General features: G+C 46.8%; 1 protein-coding gene across 1 annotated transcript in view; it reads right to left on the bottom strand.

The window, feature by feature from the left end:
* Nucleotides 1–23,060, bottom strand: part of SHROOM3 (shroom family member 3) — a 346,309-nt gene that overhangs the window by 34,949 nt on the left and 288,300 nt on the right. The window contains 4 exon segments of the mRNA XM_003482418.4: nucleotides 2–144; nucleotides 147–1,436; nucleotides 1,439–1,800; nucleotides 8,026–8,157. Of these exon segments, the coding sequence (XP_003482466.3) occupies nucleotides 2–144; nucleotides 147–1,436; nucleotides 1,439–1,800; nucleotides 8,026–8,157 (1,927 nt within the window).

The raw sequence follows: 23,060 nt of genomic DNA, 5'->3' as shown, positions 1-23,060 counted from the left end.
GTCTCTGGCTCCCTTGCTCTCGTTGCTCGATCTTGAAAACCTTCTCGAGCACCGAGCAGTGGGGCTTCCCGTACTGAAAGCCCTGCAGAGCAGAGGCGCTGCTGGAACTGAGCCTCCTACGGCCCAGACTGGCTGTCTCCTGGGGGGTGGGGAGGGCGGCTCTTCACATCTTGGGTCTGAACTGTGGAAAGAAGCCAAGGCACCCGTTCTCCCCTCGGGCCTTAGATAGGAACCTGACCTGTCCAGTTGGCTCCTGTGATCGGGAGCAACTTTCCTTCCACAGTCCTCTGCCTTGCTGTTGACTACAAAGGGGGCTGGGCCCTCCAGGTAGATCTGCTGGGCTCCCCGGCCTAGATCCAGGCCACTCTGCCCCCTTAGATCCTCGGGAATGTTCTGGAGGGAGGAGAAGGCAGATTTGGTCTTGCCAAAGTTGCCTGGCATGCTCTGGCCTAGGCTGCCTCTGTCGGGCCTACCCCGGAGGTTGGCGTTGTGGTCTTCGTGGAAATCTCCGTCCCAAGGCTCTGGGGGCAGGAAAGATCTGTCATCACCCACCTCCCAGGCCTGAGCCTCGGGGGAGTGGGGACTGGGGTAATGAGAATATTTGTTACCATGGGTGCTTTTCCTCTCACCGGGATGGGGGCTGTTGCTGTGGAGAGGCATGAGATGCCTTTTCAGGGAGGGATCCTCTTCATTTTCAGGCACTGAGGGGAAATGGACTTTGTAGGGGACACATTTGGCTGACGTCTCAGGTTTCCTCTCTACTGGGGACACCGAGTCATAGTCTAGGGGCTGGCAGAAGGCAAAGCCAGGCCTACTGGATCCGTTCTGGTTCCCGTTCTCATCGAGGGCAGCCACCTTGTTGCCAGCCCCCTGGGGAGCTGTGTACCCACCCTCCTTGGCCAGCGCAGGGTAGAGGGTGCCGTTACTGCTCACGGAAGCCCGGGGCACCTGGGCAAAGTGCGGCTCCAGGGAAGGTACCGGGTAGATGCCAGTTGGCAGCAGAGGTTGGCCAGGCTGGGCTTTCTGGGTGTAATTATGCTTGGGTTTCATGGGGGGGCTGTTTTCTGGACTCTTCTCTAGCACGGTATGCAGCTGTTCCTCTGGGAAGGCGGATTTCAGGGCACCTGCTGAATTTGCCAGAGGCCGGCAGAACCGTTTCTGATCCAGGCTAGACCAAGAGCTGGGCCGTTCTCGCTGCCGAAAGGCTGCATAACTGTCACTCCGAGCTGGGGGCAAGGGCGCGGCCACTTTAGGAGGCAAGTTGTCAGCGGCAGTCTCCAGGGAACTGGGGCACTGCTGGCTCCAAGAGGAGGGTATTGCGCCCTTGCTCCGGGGAACATTATGCCATTTCTCATAGCTCTGACCATCCGTCGAGGCTCGGGCCTCCCTCCCGGGCAGCAGCAGTGCTGCTGAGTTCACCTCATACTCTGCTGAGACCCCCTCCGGGGATCATAGACTGTCTTGACATAGCGGATGTCTGCCTGCCTCATTCCTTCCAGGAGGCCACCTCGAGCAGAAGTGGCGTCCGTGGAGCCTGAACGCTCCCGGCCAGACATGCCAGGAGGTGGATACTCGAGGATGCTAGAACTGGTGGAGAAGGAGCTGTATGCCGAGTCTCTCTTGTTATGGAGGTGGCCGAGCTGGTCGATGCTGCTGGTGGACTTGGCCGGGGAGAGAAGGTGGCAGGCTGGGTATCCCCCGCTGGGCTCCAGGCTCTCCATGCTCCCCTGGGAGCTGCACTGGTCAGGGCTCCGCCTCAGATAAGCATGGTCGTAGCTGGAGAGGTCACTGGTGGAGGAGCTGCAAGAAAGGCAGGCAAAGCAGTCAGCACCGAGCCCTCATCAATCGGGCGGTGTCCAGGCACAGCACCCAGCTTATAAATGTACTCTTGTGCAAGATGTTTGGTTTCTGGAAGGGTGGGTGAAAGGGCCATATTTGGGCCTTGCTCGGCCTCCCTACATGTCGTCACTAGGAGTGACTGCCCAAGACCGTCACCAACGTGCCTCTAATTAATCACCCAGGCTCGCCAGGGGAGAAGCAGGGGGCACGCAGAGGCCACGCAGCACACTGATGTGATCTGCTACGACATTCTGCACATGCCAAGAAATGAGAGAGGTGGGCAAGCAAAGGGGGGGAGGGGGAAGGGGAGTGATGGAGACTGACATTTTGTGTCTCCTGTGGGAAGAAGGGCACCGCTTAGTAAGAGACCAGGCGTGCAAATGGCTGAGGGACACTCTGTACATGTCCATGGCTTTAGTTGACATCTTTCCTTTTTATGGAATTAAAGGGCTACTCCCTGGCAATCTTCCTGGAATCTCAACTGTACAACAGACAATCTTGTTTGTGGTGAGAAAGCCCAACACGAAACTGGATGAAAGGAATACAGAGAGAGAGGCTCGGTAAGAAGTCTTCATCACCGGAGCCCATCACCCACAGACGACCTCCCGGCGTCTGGGCAAGCCTCGTACACTGGAGGGTGACACCTTCTCCTTCACAAGCTCCTCCAGTGACCCTCAGAGCCTGCTGGGGCAGGGGGAGGGACCTCACTCCTGGCAGGGTACATCCCAGAAAGTGCCATGACACAGAGCTCCTTATAATTAGCCTTAATTATAAACTCAAAATAGACTTCCCCCAGCATGCTGGGGGAGGGAGGATATAGACATAGGAAGGAATAAGCAGTTCAATAACCAAAGTGAAGTCTCCATAGTTCAAACACTTGAGACTCACTGCTCTTTAAAGAAGAACCAAGAGTTCTTGCCTAAGGTTTTCCTTTTTTTTTTTTGTTTTTCATTTTTTGTTTTTTGTCTTTTTGCCTTTTCTAGGGCCGCTTCCTCAGCATATGGAGGTTCCCAGGCTAGGGGTCTAATCGGAGCTACAGCTGCCAGCCTACACCACAGCCACAGCAATGCAGGATCTGAGCTGCGTCTGCAACCTACACCACAGCTCATGGCAAAGCCAGATCCTTAAGCCACTGAGCGAGGCCAGGGATCGGACCCGCAACCTCATGCTTCCCAGTTGGATTCGTTAATCACTGAGCCATGACGGGAACTCCAGGTTTTCCATTTTTAAATGAATAGGCACCTAAGTGCTATGAAAAGTCATGGACTTATTACTGTTTTTCTAGATTCCATCTAAGTAAATACGGTGCCTTACTGGCCGCATATGTGATAATGCTTTATGGCTGGACTGTTTTCAGAGCACATGGGAAGTGACCAGAAGGAACATAATCGGAGTCAAAACTGGTGCTGGAATTCAAGGAAAGGAAGGCCACATTTTTGGCCACTCCCCTCCAGAAGGTAATCTTTCTCTATCAGGGCAAGTGAACTTACTGAAGGGAGCAGCCCACTTTGGGGCAGACAGGTGTAAATTCAAGAGAGAAACGAAGGGAAGAGCTCCTGAGGCAGATTAGGGAAATCAGATCTGGCACTCAGGGCCATGGCCATATGTCACTGCCAGCTTTTGCCACCATGCTCCCCTTTGCATGAAGAGGCTGTGTTGAAAATGCACCTGACATGGCTCAGGTGAGCTTGATCCCACATGATCCACTCGTGCTTCCCTTTAGCTCCTCCAACAGAAGATTCAGAGCTGCCACTCTGAGGGGACACGGAAGCAGTAGATCCCACAAGAGCTGTTTTGCTCACTATGCAGGTGGCAGACACTGCTTAATTCTCCTCCCAACTGCTAAGAATGTTAGCAGTCTTTTGCTAAAAGGATAACTCAAATCTAACTGAGGAACATGCAAAAAAAAAACCCAAAAAACAAAACAAAACCAAAAAAACCTCAAAGTGCATAAACCAGTGGGTTAACTGAAACAACTTCCAAGTCGGAGGAAATGCCATCTCCTCAGATCTCAAAATACAGATGATATTTAGAAATATGAAATCACTGGTATACACTGCTCCAGGCAGAAAGGGTAGAGTGGGGTCCATCTCAGAGCCAAAGGAAATGCAACCCACCAGCCTCCGATGCAATGTGACACATGCATGCTTCTCCCTGCCACTCAGAGAGGGCTCTGTCCCTTGGAATTCCCATTCCCAAGCAGACTGGGGACTATGACCAAGCGACCTATGCCGTGCCACTGTGCCACTGAGTGCCCTGACATGGCCTTCTAGGAACAAGTTCTTCTACCATGTTCTGGAGGCCGTCCTTCTGATTACCCTTGCCATTCCTGCTTCCAAGATGGCACGCTTAGTGATGGTCGAGAAGAACTTGGCATGAAGGTCTGTGACCCCTGAATAGTTTCAGCCCACGCAGAGATAGCCTCATGCTCAAGAGGAGCACACCGAGTGTGTCAGAGTTCTTACTGTGGTCTGGTGACTTCAACCTCATTTTTACCCTCCATCTTGCTCGCTGCACTCCAGGTTAGTGGGCAACTTACAGCCTCAAACGTCAGGGTCTCGGGGGTTCATCCTCACGGTTCCCACCACAAGAAATGCTCTACGCCAGCTCACTCCCTTCCTTTATTTAAGTCTCTGCATCAGCGAGGACTTCCTGGACCTCACTCTCGAAAACGTACCTCTCCCCTCCTTCCTCCCTGTGCCTCTGCTTTATTTTCTTCATGGACATGTACCATTTGACATGACATCCTATCTGCTTAAAAGTACTTTCTAAATACTTAAAACACAGCAAAGAGCACAAAACACGTGTATGACAACATTGCCTAAAGGTACACCCAGAACCTGAATTCCTTAGACGATCAGATATGTTTGGATAATACTGAGCTAAACAAGTTGAATAACTTTAGTTACTTTAATTCTTTATTTTTATTTTTTATTATTCTTATTTTTTAGTAGTTATTTCCCCAATACTTTTATTTTTATTGTTTTTAATAGTTATTTCCCCAATAATTTTATTATTTTTTAATAGTTATTTCCCCAATACTTGGTAGTTATTTTAAGACGTCAGAGTCCGTCATACACTGTTGCTTATGTGATATGCTTAAAGGAAAATATACAAAGCAGTGTTTTCTTTCTTTTCTTCTTCTTCTTTTTTTTTTTTTTGTCTTTTCTGCCATTTCTTGGGCCGCTCCGGTGGCATATGGAGGTTCCCAGGCTAGGGGTCTAATCGGAGCTGTAGCTGCCGGCCTACACCACAGCCACAGCAACGCAGGATCCGAGCCGCATCTGCAACCTACACCACAGCTCATGGCAACACCGGATCCTTAACCCACTGAGTGAGGCCAGGGATCAAACCTGCAACCTCATGGTTCTTAGTCAGATTCATTAACCACTGAGCCACGATGGGAACTCCACTAAGCAGTGTTTTCTAAACTTAAATGATCCCAGAAACTTTTCTCTAAGGAGCACCTAATGGATGATTATTCCAAGGACTGCATCTGGGGAAACAATAAATATTCTGGGGTAGGGGGTTTTATGTCTTCTTCAGCCCTCTGCCCTCAGTAACTGGAAATCATCCATGACACAGAGAGTATTCCAGGCATATTTGCTGAAAGAATGATTGATGAACATGTACGGCTTCTTCAATATTTTAAGACTGTTCTTTCAGCCTCTCAGGAGGGAACCAGATCACATGACTTTTCAAGGCTTCTTCTAAAGTCCCCAGGTCTTTAGAAGTTCTGATACTTTAGGGCCACTGTGGGACTTCCAGGGGACAGCAAAAAGACAGTGATGAGGGTCTGACAAAAGCAGCTGAAGAACGACTGCAGTGAAATTCCCGATGGGAGCCAGCAGACAGGGCCAATGACGTGTCTTCAGCCTCTTTGAACCACTCTCTCCCTCTCTCTGGCCTCTGCCCAGCCCCAAGCTCCCTCCTCCTGCTTTAAGAAGAAAGAGAAACAGAGCCACACATTTAGGACAGGGACTGGGTTTCTGGAGCTAAAGGAAGGCTGTCCCAGGGGTGTGGAGCACCAGGCCACTAGATGCCACTGTGCTCCTCGGAAACGTGATGCAGAGCTTCTGCCAGAGCTGCCAGCGGGTGGCTGAACAGACCATAGGACGCTACGTGCATGCGGGGGCAGAAAAGAATCTCCGTGCCGTGTCATCCGGGGTGACCTGAGCTTCCTATCTCCCTCTGCACCCCACACAGAGCTCTTGCCCTGCCAGTCACTCTGTCGGGGGAGGCTGTTCTGAAGCCTGAATTAGAGGGTCAAGATCCACACCCCCGCTGGAGGCTGGGACGCGGAGGAGGAATGGCACAGCCTTCAAAATATCGTACTTCTCTCTCTGCCTTCTTTTCTGTAGTTTAACTTTTTCTAGCTTTGTACATATTCTAAATATATGTTAAAATCACACTGTTCATTTCCTACTTTTCAAATAAATTTTTTTTTTTTTAAAAAATACGGTATTTACGTATTTCTGAAGCCAGCGCCGCCTTCTCCTGGGGCCCTGGGGAGCTCCCCATAGTTACTGCGAGCAGTTACTCTAACACGGATTGCAGCTGCCTCATTTTTCTCTTTGGGTCAGCGTGTTTTTTAGGGCACAGTATGACATCAGATTTAGGGTCTCCTAAGGCTAGGGGGTTAGGAGGCTCCAAAGGGCCCCACTGCTGAGGGGTACTCAGTGATACACACCTGCATTGTGTAAGTTTATGCCATCAACCCAACTCAAAGCTAGGTTTCACGGTGCCTCAGATAAGTCTTCAGCCTAATTATCATAATTGGTTTTCATAATTATTGAGTGCCTCCTACGTTCCAGGAACTAAACTAAGTGTTTTTCATATGTTATCCTGCTTAGTCCTCACTACGATCCAATTAAGTATGTATTATTAATTTTATTTTGCAGACAAGGAAACCGAGATCAAAGAGGTAAAGTGATTTACTCAAGCTTAAGTAACAGGAGGGGAACTTGAGATTTAAACTGAGGTCTGGAGTTCCCGACGTGGCTCAGTGGCTAACGAACTCGACTAGGAACAATGAGGTTGTGGGTCCGATTCCTGGCCTTGCTCAGTGGGTTAAGGATCCGGCGTTGCCATGAGCTGTGGTGTAGGTGGCAGATGCGGCTGGGATCCTGTGCTGCTGTGGCTCTGGCGTAGGCTGGTGGCTACAGCTCCAATCGGACCCCCAGCCTGGGAACCTCCATATGCCGCGGGAGCAGCCCCAGAAAAGGCAAAAAGACAAAAAAAATAAAAATAAAAAATAAATAAAATAACTACTGTAGAGGAATGCTAGCCACTGGTTACATGCCACAGCTCTGAAACCTGACTTGGGGCCTGGATGTGAGTCTTGACTTGGGGGCTGGTCAGATGTTTGACCTTGGCCAAGTCTGTCTCTCCAGCCTCACTGTCCTGTCCTGTGAAAGGGGGTTAAGGACACTGTATCTGTTTTGAGGGAGTAGGTAAGGATCACCCAAGATGAAGTGCACACAGCAGTGATCGGGGTGTGCACTGCTTCTGTGGGAGCTAAGTTGTTAACTCGCCTTAAGAGAGGGAGAAAAACCAAGTGTGAAGTTCAAATACAGAATTCCATCATTCCGATAAAAAAACAGACATATGTGACTACAGAAAGAAGGACGTGAGGCATGAAGGGAAGGGGCTGTCGCTTCTTCCAGCGCAGGTTATAACGTGTAATTGAGAAATGTCTGTCTGACGGAGAATCGACAGACCCCACAAGGATCTCAAATGGCCAGTCAGCGCCCAAAATAATCCTGGCCTCCCTTCACGCCACTCTAGCCCAGGATGTGAAGATGACTCAGACATGTTAGGGGTTTTGAGAGGATGAGGCTAGTGGGTAGAGAGATATAATACTCAGCAGAAGTATAAGCAAACAGTCTAGGAGTTCCTGTTGTGGCTCAGAGGGTTAAGAACCCAACATAGTGGCTGTGAGGATGCAGGTTCGATCCCTGGCTTTGTTCAGTGGGTTAAGGATCTGGCACTGCCACAAGCTGCAGTATACTCTGGCAGCTGCAGCTCAGATTCAAACTCTAGCCCAGAACTTCCATATGCCACAGGTGCACGTGGAAAAGAAAAAAGAAAAAAAAAAAGGAAGAAAAAAAGAAAAAGAAAATAGTCTTTTCTGGGAACAGGACATCGTAGAGTAGGAAGCCCTGGGTCTCAGTCATGGCTACTTACCTGGAGTGGTAGCTTTGGGGCCAAGGAGTGCCGATCGAGCCCTGAGATATCTGCATCATGCTGGCATCGGGTTGGTTTTCGCCAAATTTGGTTGAATGCCAAGAGTGAGGTCGGCCTGCAGGTTCACTGCGCCTGGGGAGACACGGGAAAGGGACCCCCAGTATGAGGAACAATCTCAGCTGATCGCTTCATCAATGAGATTTATGGACTTTGAAGCAGAGCCTGCTGTATCCTCAGAGATTGAAAACAATCAAGGAAATACTCTTAGTAGCCATTGTTATTCTCTGCTTTATTTTTATTTTCATTCTGACATGATTTCGGTGACAGAAAAATATTGCAAACTTAGTTTACAGAATTCCCTCATAAATCTTAGGGCACTGTTGGTGAGAATGCTAATTGGTATGGCTACTATGGAAAATAGTGTGGACTTTCCTCTAAAAAATTAAAAACAGAGCTACTAATATGATCCAGCAATCTCATTTCTGGGTATCTAGCCAAAGGAAATAAAATCAGGATCTTGAAGAGGTATCTGCACTCCCACATTCACTGCAGCATCACTCACAACAGCCAAGACACGGAACGGATAAAGAACACATGCAATGTACATACAATGGAATACGTACATTGCATGGGAAAGAAGGAAATCTTGCCATGTGCCACAACTTGGATGCATTATGCCAAGTGAAACAGGCCAGATAAAGAAAGACACATATTGCGTGATCTCACGTATATGTAAAATCTAAAAAGGACAAACTCAGAAAAATGGAGTAGAGTGGTGGTTACCATGGGTTGTGTGTAAGGGGGGAGGTGGGGATTTGGGTCAAAGGGTGCAAACGTTAAGTTATAAGATTAACAAGTTCTGGGGAACTAAAGTACAACAGGGTGATTAGAGCTAATAATACTATATCACATGCATTCTTTTTATTTTTTTATGTTTTGGCTTTTTGGGGCTACACCCACGGCATAGGGAGGTTCCCACGCTAGGGGTCCCATCGGAGCTGTAGCCTCCGGCCTACACCCCAGCCACAGCAACGCCAGATCCGAGCCGCAGCTTCAGCCTACACCACAGCTCACGGCAACGCTGGATCCTTAACCCACTGAGAGAGGGCAGGGATTGAAGCTATGTCCTCATGGATGCTAGTCAGATTCGTTTCCACTGCACCACAACAGGAACTCCTCATATACATTCTCGAATGGGAATAGGTTTTAAGTGTTCTCACCACAAAAAAAGAAACAGTAACTCTGTGACTGAATAGAGGTGCTAATTAATACAATGGTGATAATCACTTTGCAATTTATAAATGTATCAAATAAAGATGCTCTACACTTTAAACTTATACAATATTGTATATCAATTGTATTTCAATAAGGCTGGGAAAAAAATCCCACATAATCTTCACCTAGCTCTTGTAACATGTTAACATTTTTTTGGTTTATTGATTTAAAGCACATGAAGTTGTCTTGGTCTTTCTTTGTACTACTTATTATATGATACGATATAATATAACAGGGAGCAATAATCCCTGCCCACCTCCCAAGGGACTTTGTGTGGCTCTATGGCTTAAAGCTTTCTGGGGATTCTAAAGTCCTCTGTCATATCCTGATGCTGAATAAATGCTATTCTTTTAATATCTTCATAAGAAATACATAAAAATTAGCAGCTACCTTGGTGTTAACACTGCCCTAAGCTGCAGGATATAAACGAGATGCTCTCCAAAACAGCTTTTCACTTTGCAAGTCAGTGCCTTTACTTCTTACTATCCTGCCCTTATAACACAAAGAACTGACAAAGCCAAAGGGAAACCGTGGGTGTCCTTCAGGCTGTGAAACTAAAGGATGAACTTGGTAACAAGGACTACACTGCTCTAGGTCAGAGTCAGGGGAGTAGCTGTGCTTCATTTTTGGCAAAAAAGGGAGGTGAGTTATCATGTATTATACGCTGAAAACTTTTGAACAGTAAGACTGTAGGGGAATCTTTCTGTGGTTTAGAAACACTTTTTTGAGATCCAAGAATCCACTTTGATGTGCAGAAAGTAAAGCTACTAGTACCTATTCCTTTGCTAGTCTGCCAGTACCATTTCAAGAGTGTTACGTACATCAGAATAATAATAGCCCAGGTGTCAGGAGATGTGGGTTCTCACCCCTGCTTTGTTATTAACTTGCTGTTTAGGCAAGTAAGTATAAGTCGCTTTCCCACCCAAGGACTTTTGTTTGCCTAAAAACTAAAGACATTAATCAAAGAGCCTGGATTAATCTCATTTTCATCTGAAGCAACTTTTAGAATGTGTAAGAGACCCTGAAGGACTTAAGAGATAACGATTTCCCAAAAATACATACATTTCAACTCTCTGAAGAGAGGATATGGTGATAGGAAAATGGTCTTGTGTGAAGCCAAGGATCTGGAGCAAGCAAGGTTTTTAGCAATGAGTCAAAAAATACTGGGTGGAGGGACCCGCTAGTCAGGTGGACCAACATCTGGGCTGTGACATAGGCCAGGCAAAGTGAAAACAGTTGAAATCTCTTGATAAAATTCTGGGGATGGGAGTTCCCATCGTGGCTCAGTGCTTAATGAATCCAACTAGGAACCATGAGGTTGTGGGTTTGATCCCTGGCCTCGCTCAGTGGGTTAAGGATCTGGTGTTGCTGTGAGCTATGGTGTAGGTCGCAGATGCAGCTTGGATCCTGTGTTGCTGTGGCTCTGGCGTAGGCCAGTGGCTATAGCTCCGATTAGACCCCTAGCCTGGGAACCTCCATGTGCCGCAAGAGCGGCTCAAGAAAAAGGCAAAAAGACAAAAAAAAAAAAAAATTTTTTTTCTGGGGATGGAGAAAGGCTGCAATGTGGCTAAAAGTCTCAGCTCTGAGGTCTGATAGAGCTGAGTTCTAATCCTCATACCACCAGTGTTTAGCCTTTAGATTTTAGTTACATTTCTTAAACCGCTCTGAGTTTCCTCATCGTAAAAGGCAGATTATAACCGAACCTATTCATAGATAGGGTTTTACGTGAGATTAACAATGAGATGATGTACCCGGCGCATAGTAAGAGCTCAATACATGTTAAATACAATTATCATCAATCGTTCATTATTAATGAATTGACAAAGAGTAGAGACAAGCTCATCAGAGAGATCTGAGAGGAAGGACAGAAAAGGAGAGAAAGAGGCTGAGGGAATGAGGAGGCGAGGGGAAGGGACAGGAACCGGGGTGGTTGGTGGCCCAGCTCGGACCCTCCCAGTACGGTACTGGGTTGGTAACTGGGGCAGAAACGGCACTGAGGCTTACTGTGATCACAGCCTGAAGGACCTTGGCCACCGTGCTGAGGCCAGGACAGTGACTGTGACCTCTAGTCAGGGAGGTAAACGCAGGCCAGGAAGGATAGATTTTGCCTACCTGGAACCTGGGAAAGAACTCAAGGAAGTGGCAGTGTAATGGAGCAGAACCCGTGGCACCTTCCTGAGACGGGCCCCACCCCCACATCCTCGCTGCAGCTCCTATCTGGGTGTCCAGGTAAGGGCCTCTGATGCACACGTCCTGAGCTGTTTTACAGATGCTAAGCCCCCAGCAAGTGGAAGAAATGATCTACTGGATGACCTCAAGCCTGTAGCCCCCAGACCCACTGGTGCCTAAGGACTGATAATGTTAACCCCTGTGATTCCACGCTGTTATCTCTCCATCAGCTAATGGGAGCACTAGGCACTAGCTCATCATATATTGTGGGACAGCCCTACCTCACTTTGCCTTTAAAAATGCGTTGCTGGGAATTCCTGTTGTGGCACAGCAGAAATGAGTCCGACTAGTATCCTTGAGGATGCAGGTTCATCCTCATGGATGATGGCAGCTCGGATCCCGAGTTGCTGTGGCTGTGGTGTAGGCCGACAGCTATAGCTCCAGGTTGATCCCTAGCCTGGGAACCTCCATATACTGCACGTGCAGCCCTAAAAAGCAAGAAGAATAAAAATTCAAATTAAAAAAATTGCTTTGCTGAAATCTATTGGGTTTTTTTGTTTGTTTGTTTTTAGGGCCACGCACGAGACATATGGATGTTCCCAGGCTAGGGGTCGAACTGGAGTTACAGCTGCCGGCCTATGCCACAGCCACAGCAAAACAGGATCTGAGCTGCATCTGTGACCTACACCACAGCTCACAGCAATGCCAGATCCCCAATCCACTGAGCGAGCCCAGTGCTCAAACCCACATCTTCATGGATACTAGTTGGGTTCTTAACCCGTTGAGCTACGACAGGAAGGCCGGCGTTCTGGTATTTTGAGTGCTAGCTGCCTGGGCTCCTTGCTTGGTGCCTGCAGGAAACGCTGTGCTCTCCTTCACCACCACTCGTGCCAGGAGACTGGCTTTACCCGGGCACAGGCAAGAGAACTCAAGTTTGGTTGAGGAATAGGAACCCAGCTTTGGGCTCAAGCAATGAAGCAGGATGCAAAATCAAGAAACCAACCACAGAAGCCAATAAATGACAACCTGCTTGGCTCCTTGCCCCATATGTCTCTAAGCCTCATAGTAGGTCCCAGCTAACCCGTTCCTCGGGGTTCAGCACTGCCCCCAAGTTCAATGAGCCATTTCGCAGAGGGGGCATTCAGGGAGCCCTAGGTTAAAGCCTCCGTTTCGTAGCAGTCTGGTGTTCTTGCTATTAGCCCCACTTTGACCTTTGACACCCTGCTCCTTCAAAAATAGGGTGATGACTCTTCAACCAGTTCCTCGAAGCCAGGCTGCTTCCCTGACCTCCAGCTCCTCACTGACTTAAGAGTCCCACTTTATCAGCCAGTTCCATCTAGTGATGAGAAATCCTTCCTGGTATGCCAAGCCCCTCAAGGATTGGCCCGAATCCTGCAGCCTGTAAATCCCAGAGTCAGTGTTGACACCCAGGCCAATGACTTTAGGCTCAATAAATGCTGTGGCTTACATACGGCAAAAGCCTAGAACTTAACAAAAAAATATAAAGTCTCTTTAGCCTAAGGCACCTGGAGACCGTTCATATGCGTACCATTTTGGACACAAAGGGTCCAGAATACATAAGGAGAAAAAACCACTCGTCATCTTTCTGCCCCCTGGTCTGGCCACCTGGTAAGAGGAGTTGGCAGGACCCCTCTCAGTAGTAGGATGCTAGCCCTGGACAGGCACTGGCCTTGAGAAGCCGATGGAGCAAGGCAAAGAGTGAACTCAGCCACACCCCTGAGGATGCTAATGCCGAGGATGGCTCTTCAGCAGCTTTATAGCCCAGCAGTATCTGCTCACCCCCAGCTAAAAACACCAGTGCTGCGAAACTTTCCCCATCCAAGGCAAACGGACAGGGCCTGAAAAACCCTACAACGATACAGAAAGAAGATCCCTCTTCCCATCAAGGAGATTAGGTATGAGATGATGTTTACGAGTAACTTCAGGGATTCCAGAGAAGCCCTCTTGTCTGAAACCTCAATGGAGAGAGGAGAGGAGGTGCCCTGAAGTAGAATAGAGCTGCCCGAACTTCTGTCTGATGGTCCAGCCCCTTCACGATCAGACCCCTTGCTGAACATTCTGAATCAGACTCTAAAATATAAAAGAAGGCTGTGCAGAGAACAGTGAAGACACATGGAGCTGTTTCACCAAAATTAAGTGAAGAAAACTTCTCTTTGGGCTTAAAGACAATAGCAAGGCTTGCTTTTGCATTTACCCTATCCACTCATTCCTTCCCGCTTGTTCAAGGGCGTCCATCCAGGCTCCCTGCATGCCAGCCACTCCGCAGGCACTGCGGATGCAAAGGAGAACCAAGTATCATCAGGCCCAAACAATTCACAGTCCAGGAGAAGAGATAGCCAAGTCAATGGTTATCCAGCGAGATGGTACAGAGACCTGTACAAGGTGCTCACCGAACTGAGAACGAGTCACTCGGACACAGAGAACTGACTTGTGGCTGCCAGGGGGGAGGGGTGGATTGGGAGTTTGGGGTTAGCAGAGGCAAATCATTATACATAGAATGCATAAAAACAAGGTCCTACTGGACAGCACAGGGAACTATATTCACTATCCTATAATAAACCATAATGGAAAAGAATGTGAAAAAGAATGTATATCGTACACACACATACCCATGTGTATGTAAATAAAAGTACATCACTTTGCTACACAGCAGAAATTAACCCAACACTGTAAATCAACTATCCATCAATACAATACATTTAATTGGGAGTTCCCGTCGTGGCTCAGTGGTTAACGAATCCGACTAGGAACTATGAGGTTGCAGGTTCTATCCCTGCCCTTGCTCAGTGGGGTGAGGATCCGGCGTTGCCGTGAGCTGTGGTGTAGGTTGTAGACGCGGCTCGGATCCCGCATTGCTGGTGGCTCTGGCATAGGCTAGTGGCTACAGCTCCGATTCGACCCCTAGCCTGGGAACCTCCATGTGCCGCGGGAGTGGCCCCAGAAAAGACAAAAAAGAAAAAAAAAAAGAAATTCTGGAGTCACAAAACACACGGCCTTTGAGGAAAGTCAAGTTGCTTTCCTTGCATGGGAGACAGAAAGGAAGTACTTTAAGGAGGGGTCTCTGAGAACCATCACAATTTGGGGGGTACTAGGTGGAGTGGGGCTGCAGGGAGTCCAAGAAGCTTCCAGAGAAGGAGGAAAAGGAGGAGAATGTGGGAGCTTCACAGAACAAGGAGAACTGTCAACATCCATCCCGGCCACTACAGAGAGATCAGTCTGATGCGGGCGGAGGCACGTCCACCAGATCTGATGACTGGTAAGTCATGGCCATGGAATGATGGGCAGAGGCCAGATTAGGATGGGGTGAGAGGGGAATGAAAGAGAAGATGGGAAAAGCAAGAGCAGGTGCTTCTTTTTTTTTGGCTTTTTGCCTTTTCTAGGGCTGCTCCTGTGGCATATGCAGGTTCCCAGGCCAGGGGTCTAATTGGAGCTGTAGCTGCCGGCCTACACCACAGCCACAGCAACAGGGGATCCGAGCCGCATCTGCGACCTATACCACAGCTCAGAGCAACACCGGATCTTTAGCCCACTTAGCAGGGCCAGGGATCGAACCCGCCACCTCATGGTTCCTAGTCAGATTTGCCAACCACTGTGCTACAACGGGAACTCCAAGGGCAGGTGAGTCTTTCAAGAACTTGGCTCTAAAGGAGAGAAAGGCAGCTTGAACTAGAAGACCAGAGGGAGCTAGGCAGTGTGAAGGGTTCATGCTTGCTGTGTTGTTTTAAATAATGAGAAGTAGGAGCAAATCTGTCGGAGACAGGGAGGGCAAGCATGCGCTGAAGACATGGGATGGAGAGAGGCTAACAGTCCTTAGGACTCATGAGGAAATGGCAAAAGATGGCATTCTAGGGCACGTGGCAGGCATGGCCATCTACGGGAAGGAGGCCAGTTCTGCTGAGACGAGAAGAAATCAGGAGGTGAGAGGTTGATGCTCCCCAGTATGAAAGGGAGCAAGTCGGGGGACAGTGTAGGGACTTCATCCCCATTGTCCCCTATTTTCATTATAAAGCCCCAAAAGGAAGAGTGAGGGGGCTTGATGTGGAGGGTGGGGCTCAAGGGACATGATAGATGAGGACTGAGGAGCTGAAACTGACCAGAGAGATATTTAAAAGATTTTAGCAGAGCTTCCGTGCCTACCCACTTGCATCTCACAAGCGTCCTAGCCTAATAAATCTATTTCTTGCCTATCAAAAAAAAAAAAAAAGATTTGAAATAACTAAGACATGGTCTCCCCCCTTAAGGGGCTTATATTCTGGTGGGAAGACCAAATGGAGTAATTCTCTAGTAAACAGAAAATCATAAAGAAATAATTCCTACAGAAAAGATGAGGTAAGTGCCCAAGACTGGCAATGCCAAGCGGGACACCCCACGTGGGGAGCTGCTTGCGGAGCAGACTGCAGAGGGAACTATTTGCCCTGGGGTAGGAGGTGGGGGCAGACTTCATCACAGGTTCTGAAAAACATCCACCTTTTCTCTTGGATGCAGAACAGCTGTTGGGAGAAGGTTTCAGAGATAAATCTTTCTTTTATAAGATTCTTCTGATATGTACAGTTAAGTGACGAAATGAGGAAAAAGAATAATGCAAATGATGACCAAAATATAGCCCAACTCTTATAAATGAGTACAACCTCAATAAAGAGCAGTTTGGCAACATTCGGTAGAATAATTTTTAAATGACATATCCATCAAAAGACAGAAACCCAATGCTCATCAGCAGCAGACCAGTTGAGCCAGTATGGTACCTCCACAGGATGGGATACTTGTGTGGCCACTGAAAGAACTGAGTAGGAGTTCCCTCTGTGGCTCAGTGGTTAACAAACCCAACTAGGATCCATGAGGACACAGGTTCAGTCCCTGGCCTAGCTCAGTGAGTTTAGGATCCAGCGTTGCCATCAGCTGTGGTGTAGGTTGCAAGCACAGCTCAGATCTGGCATTGCTGGGGCTGTGGTGTAGGCTGGCAGCTGCAGCTCTGCTTTGACCCCTAGCCTGGGAACTTCCATACACTGCAGGTGCAGCCCTAAAAAGCAAACAAACAACAAACAAAAAAACACTGAGTAGTTCTATACATATTGATATGAAAATATCTCCAAGTGTACAGTTAGAGGACAACAGTAAGGGAGTTCCTGTTGTGGCTCGGCGGGTTAAGAACCCAACTAGTATGCATGAGGATGCAAGTTTGGTCCCTGGCCTCAGTCAGTGGGTTAAGGATCCGGTGTTGTTATGGCTGTGGTGTAGGCCAGCAGCTGTAGCTCCGATTTGCAGCTCCTAGCCCGGGGAACTTCCATATGCCGTGAGTGCAGCCCTAAAAAGAAAAAAAAAAAAAAAAAAAAAAAAGGACAACACTAGGATGCAGAATGGTGCCTACAGTATCCTGCCGTGTATGTGTGTGTGTGGGGGAGGCATGATAATCACTTACATTTATTCATGTAAAGAATATTTTAGGAGAATACTTGAGAAACGAGAACCAGTGACTGCCTCTGGGGAGGAAAACTTGTTTTTCACTCTATTTCCTTTTTTTAACTTTTGATTTGTGTGCTGTGTACATGTGTTACCTATAAAAAAGCAAATTATTTTAAAAATAGCATCCCATTTTAAAAAATATAGTTCCCTGTACCTTGAGATAACCAAAAAAGTCAAGCAGCTGTTTACTGACTTTTGCAAGGATGCCAGTAATTTCATAAGCATTCCTCAAGAGTACAGCATGCTTTTACCTTTTAGGATCGCTTTGATCTAAAAGAAGATAAGGGAGATATGTTCCCAAAGCACATTTCGTCATGAGCCTATCGATAAGAGTCAGAAGATGACTTAATTTTAAAACTGAGCAAACAAAGTTTGGTGTGTGGGTGTAATTCAAACACAGCCCTTTTGTTGTCTTCCTAACCGCAAACAAGGAAGCCTGACTGCGTGGGATGGGCAGGCTGATGAAACTGGAATTAGCAAGTGACACGATGTCCTCAGATGATTTTGCCCGAACACAGAGATTCTGGAATGCAAAGCAACTTTTGGAGAAACCTACAATAAAGCAGTTCAGGTCCTTCGAGCAGTATTCACCCATCATCTGCCATGTGTCTTCTGCCTTGTTCAAATACCAATGGAGCTCTGGGATGGGAGTGGGGGGTGGGGGTAAGGGGGAGGGTTACAGATGGCCTCAAGGAGTTTATAATCTTACTGGGGACCCTCAGATGCAAGAAAAAGTATTCAACAGCATCAAGGTATTAACTCATTCACTCGAAAACTCTTTGAAGGCTTACTGAGTGCCAAGCATCATTCTAGAAAAATTGACACGTGTTCTCGCACTTAAATTTCATACTCTATCCTTACAATCGATGTAGGGCCATTAATGAGAAAATGAGGTCATCAGGAGCGAGTGGGCAACCTGTCCCCCGTCTCGAGGGTTTTGAGGAGCAGAGCTGCTATTTCGACTCACGCATCTGTCCCCAGAGCCAGTGTTCTTAACTTCCGAGCAATGAGCAGCATAAATGAGGTGAGGTGGGCAGAGCAGAGAGACAGACAATTAGCAAGAAAGCAAATAAACAGGGTGCTTTCCTGGAGTCAGAAGGTCTCTGGAGGAAATAAAACTGGGGCATGTGAGAATGTGATGAGGGTCCTGCTTTGGGTGAGGGATGGCCTCTTTGAAAGGGTAACAGGCAAACCAGATCTAAATGATGGGAAAGAATTAACCATGCAAAGAGCCCGGGGGGTAGGGGAGAGGAAAGGGAGGTTTTGCAGTAATGAATTGGAGGTTTCCAAGGAGCAGAAGAGAGCAGAGCCAGAGCCTTGTGCATGAGGGACAGACGGGAGAAAAGTCAGGAGATCACCTTGGGCCAGGTAGGCTCTGAGGATTTTGGTGTTGGCATCCCAAAGCACACGAGCTGCCAGTGATCAAGAATGGGGTCTGCAGCTGGTCAAAAGGCCTGGTAACAAGACTGCGACTTTCAATGACCTGGCAGGATTGGTATGCTTGGGATGAATGGAGAAGGAGACAACACAACTTGGAACATAAGCAATTCTAAGCAGTGGGAGTTAATTTGTTGGTTGATGCTATTCCTTGATGAGCTGTTACAACAGAGACTTTGCTTGGGCTCTTCTGGGCGCAGTAACATTGTAAACCATGCCAGTTATGAACTGGATGTGAGCTGAATGGGTGAGAATGTCAAATATATGCCGACTACCAGCACGACCAAATAAAACATCAAATTCTTCATCCATTTACAAACCACTCCTTGCCATCATTTGTTTAGTGCACAATGCAGCGAAGTCCATCATAACAAGGTTCTAGTCTAACCTCCCTCCCAAAAAAGAAAGAAAATACAATAATACCAATATATTAGAATTAACATGTCCTGGATTTGGGTTGAGGGTCTTCATGATATACTTACTGAACACCACATGCTTATTAGCAGGGGATAAAGCATCTTCCTTAAGGTTCTTTTTGCACCTTGCTATTATTTTTGTCCCTATTTCTCTTCCGCTTTTAAAAACATTATGAAATACTTCGAACATCCATAAATGCATGCAAATGAAGATTAAAAACACTCATGTACTTAGTACCAAAATGGACCAAATCTTAGTATTTTCCCTATTTTATTGCTGGTATTGTTTTGAATAGGTAATTCATTCATATAGTTTTTTTTAAAGATCAAAATCATTGAGAAATTGGGTTGTGGGATGGAAATCCTGTGAAATTGGATTGTGATGATCATTATACAACTACAGATGTGATAAATTCATTGAATTAAAAAAAGAAGTCATTGAGAAATCTTACTTTCCCTGCTTCCCAGCCCCTTCCACGAACCATTTCTCTTCTCCCTACAGGGAACATTTGTGGTTATTTTCTTATATATTTTTCCCAGTGCTTTGTTATGCAAATATAAGCAAATATGAACAGATCTCGTTTCACCCCTTCACAAAAGGAAAGCTGTGTGGTGGTCAACCCCTCGCATTTTTTAACTTAACAACACATACTGGAGATCATTCTCGATCGGTATTTACAGAGCTTCCTCACAGTCTGGCTTTTCCTTTTAGCCTCCTGGTATTCCGCTGTGGGCGTATACCGTATTTATTTAACCAAACCCTTTCTGTAGACACTTTTTGTTATTACAAATAATACTTCAATGAAGAACCATGCCCATACACTGTTTTCTATCTATGCCGACATATCTGCCGAAATTCCTTGAAGGGGAATTGCTGGCTCAAAATAAAATGTACGTGCAATTATGGTACTTATGGCTAAATTGCCCCTTTCATGCTTTAAAGGAGAAACAAACTTAACATGGATGTTAAACGTCACTGTGCAAGTAATTAGGGGGCATTACAACTCTACCTTTAGTACAGAAGAACTGATTCGGACATGAACAACAAAGACTTTTTTAGACATTTCCTGTTTATAGGAAAATGATGCACCCCAAATCCTCATGATAGAAATACACAGACCATGAAAACTACAACCGGGGTTCCTGCTGTGGCTCAGCAGTTAAGAACCCAGCTAGTGTCTGTGAGGATGCAAGATCAATCTCTGGCCTTACTCAGTGGGTTAAAGATCCGGCATTGCCGCAAACTGAAGGGTAGGTCATAGATGGGCTCAGATCTAGTGCGGCCCTTAGCCCGGGAACCTCCATGGGCTGCAGGTGTGGCCCTAAAAAGAAATGAAAAAGAAAATAAAGGAGAAAAAGTAAGAAAGGAAGGAAGGAAGGGAAAAAATTATGACTAAGTCAAGCTGCACTGGGCTGCACTGGGCTGCACTCATAACACAGTTTTATTCATAGATCCAGATGGAATTCTCTCTGGAATAAAAAAAAAATCACCCTAGGAGTTCCCGTGGTGGCTCAGTGCTTAACAAATCCGACTAGGAACGATGAGGTTTTGGGTTTGATCCCTGGCCTCGCTCAGTGGGTTAAGGATCTGGCATTACCATGAGCTGTGGTGTAGGTCGCAGACGCGGCTCAGATCCTGCGTTGCTGTGGCTCTGGTGTAGGCCGGCAGTTGCAGCTCCGATTAGACCCCTAGTCTGGGAACCTCCATATGCCAAGGAAGCGGACCAAGAAATAGCAAAAAGACAAAAAAAAAAAAAAAAAAAAAAAAACCACCCTTTATTGAGATGTTTTCTACATGTTCACAGGAGACAGAGAAGCTCTTGAGACTTTTTAGAGTTGAAAAAAAAATCATCCTCCAAAATGTAGAAAAAGGTAGTGATTGTCCTTTAACATACTTCTGATTGTGTGTGTTCACCCTCTTAGCCATTTTCAGCACCTCTAACCTCTAGTTTCTATGACTACTGGGCTCCTCAAGGCTATACTTCAGATTTTTTTTGGGGGGGGGGTCATTTTAGGGCTGCACCTGTGGCATATGGAAGTTCCCAGTCTAGGGGTCCAATCAGAGTTGTAGCCGCCAGCCTACGCCACAGTCACAGCAACGCAGGATCCAAGCTGCATCTGCGACCTACACTAACATCTCATGGCAACACCAGATCCTTAACCCATTGAGAGAGCCCAGGGGTCTCAAACCCACATCCTCTTGGATACTAGTCAGGTTTGTTACCACTGAGCCACGACAGGAACTCCCCAGACTTTTTTGGATCCACAGAAAAATCTAACAAGCTAACATTTCCAAGGCTTTTATAATTGCCTCACTAACATCTGTGTCTTTAAAAAGTGGTTCAGTGGATAGAAAGGTATGTGCATTAGGTAATATAACCCCATAGCAACACACAGTCCTTTCTGGAAAGAGAAGTTCTTTTTAAATGTCACATCCTGATAATATGCCCCAGGGACTTCTGGCTTTGGCAACTGAATTACAAGTAAGAGTGAAATCAGCTACCAGACAAAATAAGACTCTGCCACCTAAAATTTGCATAAAGAGTTAAGAAAACCACACACATCCCTTTCCTTGTAAGACAGTTTACCCCATTCTTCCACACCTGTTTCAACAGCTTTCACTAGAAGTTTATCTCATCCTAGTCCTCTGTTTTGAAACATTTCTTAAGGATTAAGTTTTATTGATAACCATAAAAAAGAGGGGACCAGCCATGGGGATAGGCGTTTTTCACTTAGTCACCAATGGGGAATGATGCTGAAATATCTTTTTCTCAATATTCCCCTCTTTCTACACTCCTCCCCTCAACTCTGATGGCTACTGAGGAATCAGAATAGTCAACTCTCCTCCCGACACTTTGATGTCTGCCTGGGAGTCATGGCAGAAGTGATGGCAACACTCTTAACATCTTTGCTCTGTAACAACATCCACCTTCATCTTTCTTTGACTTTCAAATTCAATTACAATAGGCTAGCACAGCATACATAGACTACCATATGCTCTGATTATCAACAATTTCTTCTCAACTATCAATTTTTTTTTTTTTTTGGTCTTTTTGCCTTTTCTTGGGCCGCTTCCTGCAGCATATGGAGGTTCCCAGGCTAGGGGTCCAATCGGAGCTGTAGCTGCCAGCCTACACCACAGCCACAGCAACTCGGCAACACCGGATCCTTAACCCACTGAGCAAGGCCAGGGATCAAACCCACAACCTCATGGTTCCTAGTCGGATTCGTTAACCACTGTGCCATGATAGGAACTCCTCAACTATCAGTTTTGAACTGGACATTTTATTTGCTGGAAGAAGGAAGGAGAGACTGGCTGTACTGATGTCTTCAGATATCAGATATTACAACTTTAAAACTCTTGGGAGTTCCCAAGTGTTAAGGACTGGTGGCTCAGTGGGTTAAGGACTAGCATTGTCAATGCTGTGGCACGGGTTTGATGCCTGGCCTGGGCACTTCAGCATGTCACGGGTACCGCCAAAAGTAAATAAAATTTTCTTTACTATTTCTCTGTGCCACAGAATCTGTTGCTGGATTTGGGGAGAGAAATCACTTCCTTGCTATTTGTTTTGACCTTCCACACACAGACACCCATAAACACACTCTCATGGATCTCAGAGGGGATCAGATAGTTGCAGAGAACTAGAAACACAGTGTGTGCCCCAGCATCACCCGAGGCTTGCCCAGATCAGGAGCAGCTCAGCAGCGCAGGTGAATCAGGAGCAGCTCAGCAGCACAGGGGAAGGTGGGCGGGCTCTCCCCCTCCACCCAGGGCAGGGGCTGCCAGCTGAGGGCAGGAAGGGCAGGGCCCCACCACAACAGGGGATACACCCCCTTCCCAAGATGTAAATCCACAGAAGAACATCCTTGAGGGTTTAAAGGATGCCCTTTAAACCAAATACCAGCCAGGATATTTCAAAATCAAGCTAATTAATTTTTATACAATGCCAGTGCACAGACTGAATTTCATTTGCTAAGATAAGTATAGAAAGGTTTTTTTGTTTTGTGTGTGTGTGTGTGTGTGTGTGTGGTAGAAGCCTTACCTCTTGGTCGTGATTTTTTTTCTAAACACCATCCCATTCAACAAAAACAAATACATGCTCCCCAAACGTCCAACACCAAAGACACTAAGTTCTCTTTTGGAGCGAGTCTGATGCATCTGATTGTGTTTTTCTTTTCTCTATTTCACTTTCTCCTCATTCAAAGGAAGAGGCGGCAAATGAGAAATTAAAGGCAGCAAGAAAACAAGGGAGATGA

Source organism: Sus scrofa, chromosome 8, assembly GCF_000003025.6.
Source record: "Sus scrofa isolate TJ Tabasco breed Duroc chromosome 8, Sscrofa11.1, whole genome shotgun sequence".
In the NCBI taxonomy this organism is placed as follows: domain Eukaryota; kingdom Metazoa; phylum Chordata; class Mammalia; order Artiodactyla; family Suidae; genus Sus; species Sus scrofa.
This window is presented reverse-complemented; position numbering and strand designations above follow the sequence as displayed.